The 11,297-nt window shown below is 43.6% G+C and overlaps 1 protein-coding gene across 6 annotated transcripts in view; it reads right to left on the reverse strand.

Annotated features, from left to right (window-relative positions):
- The window catches only part of HELZ (helicase with zinc finger), an 83,460-nt gene extending 75,982 nt beyond the window's left edge, over window positions 1–7,478 (reverse strand). For 2 of the 6 annotated variants that reach the window (XM_072025623.1, XM_027471664.3), the window contains exon 1: window positions 7,336–7,478. Coding sequence is in view for 2 of the 6 variants with exons in the window: in XM_072025624.1 (XP_071881725.1) it covers window positions 7,336–7,342 (7 nt within the window). In the remaining 4 variants the exon portion in view is untranslated. Of the gene's footprint in view, window positions 1–7,270; window positions 7,292–7,335 lie in introns of those variants that run through there. The other 4 variants (XM_072025624.1, XM_027471667.3, XM_027471668.3 and 1 more) reach the window with 3 other exon arrangements.
- Window positions 7,479–11,297: the final 3,819 nt, after the last annotated feature.

Genomic DNA, 11,297 nt, shown 5'->3' on the forward strand with positions numbered 1-11,297 from the left:
TGTGCACATATGACTAAACACGTCAATTAATTTTCAAAATGCCAAGTGAGTGCAGAACCCTACCACCAATGAATGCAAGGGGGAGTCAAAGAAGATTCCCAAGCATCATTTCAACATGCAACACATCATATTTATGAATATTTCAGAATCCTAAATGCAACAACGTATGTCACAGAAGTTTTTCCAGGACGTTCACTGAACTTGCCACTCACACAGCACAGTCTTACATACTTCATTTGCCAAAGCTCACAAATTCAATCAGTCTCAGAGACAGAAGCAGAATTAGCAGTTCCTAACTTTGTCCTGTGTTCGAGTTTCAGCTTTCACTAATAAACCTGTATTTGGATTTCAGCAATAAAAGTATTTTTAAAATTAGGAAATGATTTACCGCAGTAAATCCTTCCCTTTTTGGAAAACCCCATACAAACTCGCTGGTTTTTCCCCAAAAAAAGAAACAGCTCCAAAGCTCAGTGGCTCAATCCAAGTCTTCTCTGCTTAATAAGGATTTTGTAGTGATGCCGAAAGAGTCTTTTCTCAAGTGTCAAACTTACATTTTCAAACAAGGACTTTCTCCAGTCTCAACACGTCCCAGTATTGCAAAGCACCACATCCACGGCTAAGAAATCTACCTGAAAATCACAGCTTAGTTTGTCAGTGTGAATGCAGCTGCTACAGGTTTATATTGTACGGTTGGATGAATTAAAAAAAAAAAAAACAAAAAAAAAACACAACACTAAGTTCATTTTCTGTTTGAGAAGCAAAACTCTTTCAATCCATTCAAGAGGCAAAAGAATACAAAAATCTTCATGCTGAATATCAGTTAACAATGCACGGCGCACAAACTGAACACAGAAACATGCCAGAAGGTTGTGACACAGAACATGGAAGTTTCCTTTCAGTACACTCAAGTGCTCATCACAGCATTACAATGAACTCACATTATTGTAGGACTGAATAATACTGGGACTGAGCTTTCTGATACATGTTCATACAATGCATCGCACAAAAGGGTCACACCATACCCGATTTAATAGCACAAGGATGCCACCCACAGATACTCCAAATGTCTTTCCCCAAACCGTACCTATTGTGTGACTGTGTGACGCTTCTGTTGTGCTGTTTGGGAAGTTCACAGCAGTTACTAACCTTCACCATTAAAAATCGCCATCCTTATTGTAAATAACCTTTGAAATCCATCGCTACATGACTGTGCTTCAAATAATAAGGCATAAAATAGCATAATATGGCTAAGCTTGGTTTGGGAAATGGTCTTCTAACTCCATATTTTAATGACATTACCCTCCTGCATCCAGATAATGCTTTTATAACTTCCCTGTTTCCTCTCCTTTAATTTTAACGTTTAATTTTAGAACTCTCCTGAGAGTAGGACATGGATTCCCAGTTCTCCTTGCACAGCAAACCCCATAACTGGTATCCAAATCAATGCAAGCTCCCCAGTGGTGTTCACCCTACTCACTCCTTTTGAAATGAGCTTTAGAGATTCAGCCACGTATTTTAAACTCCACTTGAAGAACAGACATCAGTAGCAGTGAGTAATGATCCTACTGCGGTTAATAGAATAATTCTGACAAAGCTTTGGGAAGAAAAAAAAAAAAAAAAACAAACACAAAACAGCATCTGGCCTAGCCAAACAAATATACACACAACTACAGCCATACAGTAACATCAGTCAGTTAAAACATCAAAACAAGTGTCCTGCACCATTCCGAATGCGAGAGTGTCATAAGTATGGCCAAAGTATAGTTACCTCAAAACCATTAGCTCCAACAACTATAATCAGAACCATAATTTGTGTAATACATCCACAGCACCCAGCTATAACACTGTGCTAGTGCAGATGCAGAAGTATGGTACAAAAACCTTTCCCTCCATGACCCCCCTGTGGAGAGGATGAGAAAAGCCCAACAAATTCTGGTTCCCAGGATGGAAGAGGATCAGCTGCAAGGCAGCAGTCTGGAATCACAATTGGCTCATGGGGAATTCAGATGGGATGCTTAGGACCTGAAGCATACTGCCCATTTCCCCCCCACAATACCCCAAGACAAAATGAAATCATCATTTAAAAAATATATAGATTATTTTAAGCAAGAAGATATATATAAGGAAGAAGCATTATTTTATATGCTGCCAAAACCACCATGCTTTTCATTTGTGGCATTCTCCATTTATTATGTCCACAAAGATTTGCTACTTTCTTGGTTTGCTGAACCACTAAATATTTTCCAGCAAATTAAACACTTGTGCCATATTGCTAACAACAGATTCTCAAAAACAACTCTTGTTTTTACGTATTTCCCTTTTGCTGTGGGGTCTGAAGGGCTCTGAAAAATCTTTCTAAGCACATTTAGGCAGTGTAATTTTTAGTGTTTTGATGAACACAGTATTTTTGCAATATATAATTATGGGAAAAAAGTGCAATTCACAGACTGAAGGGCTGTTTCTAAATAACACTTACCCTAACAGGACCAGCTTAGGCCAAGCCAAGCTCTGCTCACATTTCTGCCCTTTACTTCCTGCCCCTCCAACACTTAGAGTTCTTTATGTAACATCGTTCTGCAATTCCTTTTCTTCCAGCGTTTAGTCATCAGCACTCTGCGAATCGTTAGCCTTCCTGCTGCTTACAAGCAGAACGGATGATGAAACGTATTTCCCCAGACCACATATAACCCAAAGACTAAAACCCATCCACTTCAGCCATGCCATTCTTAGCACAAGTGGTACTTCCTGAGACTAACAGAAACAAACACCCAGCAGTTTACAGTAACAACTCGTAAACATCTCTTTACATAAAATCACTTACAAAAACTCTTCCTACCGACTCAGCAGCACTGCGTACCTACCGCTTCTTGGAAATACTGTGGAGTGCAGGGATAGACTAGAAGGAGCCTCCCAACATCTGACGAAGATTCCAAGCAGCTTAGAAAATGTGACGGTTTGGTGCTCCTTCAGGACACAGATGGGGCAATAGCAACCACTCAAATGTTTCAGTCATGAAATGGAACCTCTCAGTGTAGCAAGATTACATTTAGGAAGGAATAAGATTGAAACCTATATGGTTTTGTTTTTGTTTTTTTACCTGGCTTTCCTGTCGTGAATCTGCAGTTTACTATTTTGGAGGATTCCAAGAAAAGACTGGGTAAATAACCAGTTACATATCAGATTGATGACAACGAATTTGCTTATAAAAATGCAGAGAAATATTTGGCCACATTAAGTATCTTTGAACTTTAAAATCAGTGCAACGGAAATGCAAGAACAACAAAAAAATCGCACCCATGGGTAATTACAATCTGCCTGCTTACATTCCTAAGGACTCCTTTTCCAACAGTAATATTCACTTTTCCGAGTTTCACATGAGTGATTGCCTCTGGTTGAAACCTCATGTTGTAAACATTTGTGTGAAAAGGAGATGAAAGCTCAGCGAGCGAGACTGTTTTGGAATACGGACCTTGAGCTACATATCAATACCACCATAATACAATCACCAGAAGCAGGCCTGTTTCTGTAGAGCAGCCTGACCTTGCAGACTCCTAATTTCACTATCTATAAAGTTTAGTTATTTTCCACCACCAATTCCCAAACACTAGAAGAAAACAAGCGTTCACTTTCCTAGTCAAAATCTCCAAAAGACCAAGCATTCCTTAGTAATATATATATTTTTTAATTCCATACCAATGCTCTGTGCTAACTTCTGAAAAAGCAGTCTCTTTTTCAGTATTCTCTCTTCCCTTCCTTGCGGGCCCAAAAAAAAAAAAAGACAATTGCAGAAGTCTACAAAGGAATTACAAAACTAAACGTATAAAGTATGATATTTGAAATATGTCACTGATATACATAAAGAGAAGTGATGATTACTGCCAAAGGCCACAGAAGAAACAGCAAGACAAACAAGAACAAAAAAAAGGAAGGCCTTGTTAGTTCTGATAATCTGATCCATAATACATTCATTTAAAGGGACAAAAATATAAATGCCACATACTGATAGCAGGGTCTTCATCAACAGAAGTGAGAAATAATTCAAAACAGCAACGATAGGTGAGCAGAAGGGAGGACTGCGAATAGCGAATTTGCTATTTTCTCCCCCGTGATGGGGCAGAAACCTTGGGCACAGAGGAGTGCTGAGGACCCCCTTTCCCAGACACAAGGGCAGTCAAAGGGAAGGCCAGGATTTACACCTGCTATAATCCTTGGCCTACTGTTTCCCAAGGCTGAGGGAATGCTGGTTGTCCAGCTCCTGCACCCCTCCAGTAGGGCAGAACGCCACCATCCCTCCTCATTCTCCAAGCCAGCTCCCATGGCTGTCCCAAGTTATTCAGGCTGCACGCAGGGGACAGGACTTAAATTATCACACAACACTTTTCTAATTGAGATTTCACTCCCGCTACTAGGTACCACTGACCTCAAGAGGGAATACCAGTGAGGTGAAAGATTCAAGGGCTTTCGACTAATAGTCTGAATTGCTCCAGTAACTGCTGCTGCATTGCTAGAATGAGAACACCCAGACTGAAGTGCAGTAGCAAACAGAAATGGTACCAAACAACGTTAAAAAAAAAGAAAAACACTAAATGTCAGAAAGAATATCCAGCTATAATTGCAAGCCAATTTTAGTAACAAATATAATTGCATACATTGGAGAAGATATTTCATCAGACTATTAAATTAACAGTGTTGGAAAACATTAGTAATAATATTGCCTGGCTCTTGTATGGCCTCTTTCATCCCCAGGCGTCAACTCTCCACAAGTTGGTAAGATTCACTATTCCTATTTTAAATTCCTTCAAAAAGATGCATAAACAGGTGAAGTGATTTGCATCAAGACTGTCCAGATCCCTCAATCACTAAGCCTGTTCTTTGTCAATTTGAAATATTAGCTCTTCAACCCTTCTGGCCACTGCTACTTACATTTTTCTTGGAGGTGGGCATTCCTCCATGAGTCTAACCCCTGAGCACAAGTTGTCCCCAAGCCACAGCCCTTATCCTGCAACCAGATCTCCAAATAGAGATCCTGAAGCCCAGGAGCACCTTCTCTGAAGCTAGTGAGATTCCTCAGAGTGAAAGGATCATCTACGAGGGATCACGCAGCAGAACCGGGCCAAAACACAGACTAAAATGCAGCTTCCAAGTCTCCCTTCAATTTCTACTCTGCTGGGGAGAGACGAAAACAACCCAAAAAACCCACTCTGCTATTCCAACCTTCCAAGTCCTCGAGCCATCGTTTTAAATGTCTCTTTCTTCTCTTTCACATAAAAGTTCATCCAAACTCAGTGGAAAAGGCACAGTGTCCACACAAATTAAAGGAGTGGAAATACACGCTCTGTAGTTTAAGTAAAAAATTCACATAGGTGAGGAGTGATAAGAGAACTCTGATTTCAGCTCAAGAAAAACGTAATTTGTGCTTTCATAATATATTACAAAGAGAACTCAATTTTATCAGTAGTAAAACACAAAACGTCCCTTCACAAACCAATAAAGAAAAACTGCTCTGCTAATTAAAGCTCAACAAAGAAAGCTGAACGTAACCTCTGCCACTCACAACTTGTATGCTGTAAGAGCCAAGCCTACCAAGCCCGAATCCCTCAGTCTGCACCCCAAGGAGAGGCAGGGATGGTGACGGTCACTCCAACGCTCTGCCCGCATCTAAGATCCAACTGCACGTGCCAAACCAGCTCCTCACCGCTGTGCACCACCAAGCAGTCCAGCATCCCCAGGCTGTCCCAGTCAACCATGCTTTGCCATCAAAAAAATAAATCGAACTTAAAAATATTGAAACAATTGAATTTAAAACACATTTTTGTAAACCCTCTCTGTTCTACCAATGTCTTGGAAAATGCCACAAACTTGCCAAGTATCATCTCATTTAATTTGGTTATATTTTCAATTTTACAAAAGAATGTGTACTTGAGAAAAGAAAAAAAAAAAAAAAAACAAAGAGGGAATATTTTATCTTTTCCTTTGTTTCAGTTACAAGATTTATTAGGAAGACTAACATCAGAAGACCTCACCAAATCAAGCCATCCCAACAAGACTAGCTATGATATATTGAATCTGTCAATACGGATTTGCATTTCCAGAATATTTTTGGTCTTACAACTGAATCATTTAATTGCTGAAATGGAAAATGAATCTGTGATTTTATAACCTCAACACAAGCTCCCCACGCCTGCGATAAAACAAGCATCCTATTACCTTGTTAACTCTTACTCATTTTGTCACTAATCGGAAAACAACCTTGCAACTGTCTCCCTGCAGTTATATCTTAATTTCCATCAACAACTAATCGCTTTACTATAACCAAACAACAGCTCGACTACCACTGCATTGGAACCAAACAACTTCAATTGCTTGGAAATTAATAAAAGGACACAACCCATCAAATGCCTCACGAGGGGTAGCATCACACGCAGCCCTACTTGGGGATCTGCCCCCCTCCAAAAGAAAAAAAAGGCACGGGGCTGCAACCTGGGGTACGAACTTTCCTATTTTCAGTTTCACAACAGTTGCATTGTACCGAGGGCAGCCTCGGGATCCCCATGGCCCTCCCAACTTGGAGCCACACGGCCCTGACAAAGCCTCCCTGAAGAAAACAGACCCACAAGCTCCTAGGCCAAGCCTCCGCTCCACCGCTCGGAGGGCTCGCTTGAAAAAAAAAAAAAAAAAAAAAAAACAGCTGCTAAATCCTCACAATTTACTCCTCCATCCTTTCAGCAAACCCTACGCCAGCCTTTAAGAAAGAAAAAAAAAAAAAAAAGTTTATTTTTTTTTACCTCCTTTCCCGGCCTCCCCCTCGCCCTTTCCCTCCCCACCCCCTCGCTCCGCCGTGCCCCCCACCCCTCCCAGCCTGACGGAGCCCCCCCCTCAGCCCCTCTCTCCCCACAGCCCCGCTCCCCCCCGAGCTCTCTCCCCCCCACCCCGGGGCCCTCGGGGCTGCCCGGCCTCAGGGCCGCGCCCGCCGCCTGCTGAGGGCTCCCGGGCCGAGCGCGGCACCCCCGGAGCGTGGAGGGGAGAGCGGGGGGGGGGAAAGCTCCAAGCGGGCCCCTCCGCTTGCAACCCCCGAGCGGCCGCCTCAGGGCCCCTCCACAACCGCAGGGCCCTCCCCAGCCGGCACCGCTCAGCCCCCGGCCCGCCCGCAGCCCCCGCTCTCGGCGCCCGGGCCCGGCAGAGGGGCGGCGGTGAGGAAGAGGAGGAGGAGGCGGTGTGTGGGGGTTGAGATCTCCCCTCACGCAGCCCCCTGAGGGCTCCCGGCGAGCACCTCAAGGCCCGGCCCCGACGGTCCCGGCCCCGCTGCGGGGGGCGGCTGGGGAAGTCCGGACTTACCTGTCATTACTTTCTACGCCATCTTGGATCCACTTGTCAACGGCCCCACAAAGCATTGTGGGAAAGCCCTCCCCCGGCGGCGGGGCCGGGCCCGGGACTGGGACCGGGACTGGGACTGGGACTGGGAGCGGGATTGGGGCCGGGATTAGGGTCGCCACCGGCAGCGGGGCCTCCGCCGCCACCCCCTCGGAGCGAGGCCTGCGGCCGCCGCCCACAGCTGGCCCCTCAGGCTGGAGCGAGGGGGCACCGCCGAGCTGGGATCCTGCTTTTTTTTTTTATTATTGTTTTTATCCCCCTTTTCTTCTATTTCTTTAATTTTTTTTGCCCCCCGGAGTCCTGCCTCGCTGCCTCCACACGCAGCTGCCAGGCCCGGCGGGTCCCAGCCCTCAGGTAAGGGTACCGGGGCCCGCCGGTCAGCTGCGACACCACATCCCTGTGGGGAGCACAGCGGGGCTCTCCCCGGGTTTTGGCTTTAAATTATAATAATTTAATCTTAATTTCGGCTCTTCAACTTGCACAGGCCGCAGTTGGGTGCCCCAGCGTCGTGGTTGGAAACCTCCGCCTGGTTTTGCTGAAGGATGGGTGGCAGCGCGTCACTCGCTGCGCGTGAATCCCCAAAAGTGCTTTGCGTAACAGTTTTATATTCACAGAGTAATCTTCCCTGGTAGCTGGGTTTTCAAAACATTTTTGGCAATCGGTTCTTTGTACCTACGCTGGGCTGCTAACTGGGTTTCTCAGGGCGTTCCTGGCCTGGAGGCCGCAGATGGGTGCCCCTCACGGTGCCTTGGCCACCAGGAGTTAGGACAAATGGTGAGGGAAAGCAGCTTTCTTCAGCGTGTTCAGAAAGGTCATAAAAAAAAAAAAACAGAAAAACCAGGATCCCAGTGTTTTTAAAAGCTCTTCCTTCTACTTTAATTAAAATAATTAGAAGATTCAGATCATTTTGGTATTGGATTTTCCTAAATACATTTATATTTAAATTTACATTTAACGCCTCCTAGCTCTTTGAAGAATAACCACCAGCCGAGCCTCTGATGCATTGCCACTGCAAGAAGATACTTGCGCCCAAGAGTATTTTCAATATTCATCAGCAATACATTTATAAAGAGAGAAAAATGTAAATGTAGAAGGAAATAAATTTGAAGAAATCCTTTGCATTTGCAGCTTCAGACTTAAATCAATCCACTTTTCAATTCGACTTTACAGCTATCGTTGACTGTTTCAGTGCCCTACTGAATGCTGTGCCGGAGGGGAGCGTCGTTGGTCCCAGTCTCGACCCAGCAGACGCCATTTCAGGAGGACAAAACCTCTCCTGCGGAACCTGCCCTGAGCCATCGCTGCTGGTCTGCAGCAGCTGCCTGCCTCAGACACCGGCCCCGGTGAGCCTAGATGGCATGCAGTGAGTTAAACATTTTTTCCATGGGTGCTGGGCAGGCCAGGCAGTGCCCTGCAGAGAGGAAGAGGGTAGTTATAGTGAAACAGATAAAGGTGAGACCACATAACTAACTTTGACTAGGCTGTTGAAGTAGAATTAGTGCTTTTATTTGGAGGTTGGTCGTGTTCAGTAGCTAGTGTAGTTTTGTATTATAGATTTTTTTCTGTTATAAAATGCAAGGAAAGTTTCCTTTAAAAAAAAAAAAGTAGAAAATAGAATGACTTATATAAAATCTTCCATATACCCTCTGGAATTCAGGTTGGGGGTGATACAGAAAGATGCTTAATTTATTTTTCACATAAGCTATCATTAACTTTTGAATCCCTTTTCAGAAAGCATCTCTTTATACAGTACTAGAACTGAAAGCATATCTAGTGACTGAGTTGCAGCTGGAAAGATTTGTTCAGTGATGGACATCACTTTTCCTGCTTTTTGCTATCTCTTTTGTATTGAACTTCTCAAATTGAAAGCACTGAAAGGCAAAGACTGCTGGAAAAACAATGGCAACTCGGCACTGCCAAAACAACCCATAAAGGAGCTTGGAAAAGATGATGGCAGCAGGGGAATCCCCAAACTCTGAAACAGTGCCGTGTATAAAACAATGTGGAGACTGTGACCCTACACCCACTGCTTGTTAGGATCTTGTTACTTAAACTTTTTGCCCCCATACAAAGTAGGTTTAGATTTTGTGGACTTGTTAATTGTATTGCAGAAACCCTAAGTGGTCATGCCAGAGGCTACAGAGAGAGCCAAGAGCTCTTTGGTGGGGTTGGCTGCCAAGCACTTTTGTTCAAGTACTGCCATGGAGCCTGCAAGGTTGGAGTAACTGCATTTGTTTCCCTGTGGTACCCCCTCTAAGCTCTTCCATAGTCTTTTTAGCAGATAGAAAGATGAGGACTGTTGATCCTAAGCATTCATGAACCTTGGAAATTCTGCTCAAAGTTCGAATCATAAAGCAACTAGCCTGATGGATGAGTCTTACATCCACAGAACCATAATATAACTAAACTTGGGTTTCAGAACCACTTCTTTTGTAACAGCACAGGAGGTATGCCACTAGCAAGCAGTCACACAATACATGGGAAGAAAAGGACTTCACGTGGCTTTTATTGACATGTTTCAATACAATATTAAAGAATAATGCCAATATTAAAGGATAACTTAAGGAAATAAGCTTAATATATTAACTGCTATTGTAGGAGGTTTCTCTGTCTTTATTGGGTATTATGTGGAAGTTGCCATCATTCCAACCTCTGCAATCAAACACACCATTACAACTCTACAGGCTGAGTTGAGAAACCAGGTCTTCCCGCAGCACAGGCTAGACATAGACACAGATATGCTGACTACTCATGTTTCCAGAACTGTCCCAAGTTCCTGGAATCCCCCTGTGCAATGGTCACTAATGGCATTTCATGACAAGAGGAGAGTACTAGACTCTGCTGAGGAATTTGAGTTTTTGTACTGGTTGCAGCATGCTCTTCTGCCCAAGAAGACCAAGAATGGTGGATCGCATTTGAGTCTGGGAGCAGAAGAAAAACAACAGTAGCGGTTGGAAATATCAGAAATGCCACAGTCACAATGGGGAGGCATGAGGAGGACAAAAACAATGAATCTCTGCTGAGCATCATGAGACTTGACAGGATTCAGATCCTCAGAAGTGCAGCAAGTGATATTTCTAGGGACTAATTATAATACTAGGACTAAAAAAAAAAAAAAAATCCAACAAATGCAACAAAGCCGAGTTCAATTCTATTTTTACACATTTTAAGATCCTGAAAACTACAGCTTCTTGACGGAAATTTAGAGTTCAACCTCCAGGGGACTGCAAGGAAGCCCTGTACAGAAGGTACTAATACATCTAGTCTCCCTACCCTTAAGTCAGAATTCTGTAAATCCTCACTGCTCACAGGACTTCTCCCTATTCCGTGAAGCTAGGAGCCATGCCAAGGACCTTGGAGAATCTAGGCTCTTTGCCAAAAAGCATGAGTTTGAAAACCTGGGGCCACTTAGGGCTACTAGGCTCCCTGCCATGAAGCAAAGATCTGAGCAGAGTTCTGAAAGGTGTGGCACAAATTCTGGAAGAGTTGGAAACTTAGAAACCCCCACTTGCTTCAGGGCTAATGGAAAGCTGCTAGCCAAAAAGCCCTAGAGTTCTGGCTCTCCCATGAGCTGCACTGCACACTTGGAATCACAGCTATAGTTTAGTTTCTACTTTTTCAAAACAAAACTTTTTTAATTATTTCAAACTTACGCTGTTGCTTTTTTTTCCCCCTTTCTCTTCGGACTTTTGCTTTCCCAGGAAATTCAGAAAACCAATTTCCAGTCTCTGATAGCGTTCACTCCTGTTTCTGGGAAATGGCATTTCTTGAATTCCAATATAGAGAACTCATTTTTCAATCAGTTTCACTTGTGATGTCTAACTTCAAAATACAGGAAACACCATTACAATTAACATGTACAATTAATAAACACATAGCACATTCAGCACAGAATTGCCTCACTGACACTGCAGTCTAACATGCCA

This window comes from Anas platyrhynchos, chromosome 19, assembly GCF_047663525.1.
Source record: "Anas platyrhynchos isolate ZD024472 breed Pekin duck chromosome 19, IASCAAS_PekinDuck_T2T, whole genome shotgun sequence".
In the NCBI taxonomy this organism is placed as follows: Eukaryota; Metazoa; Chordata; class Aves; order Anseriformes; family Anatidae; genus Anas; species Anas platyrhynchos.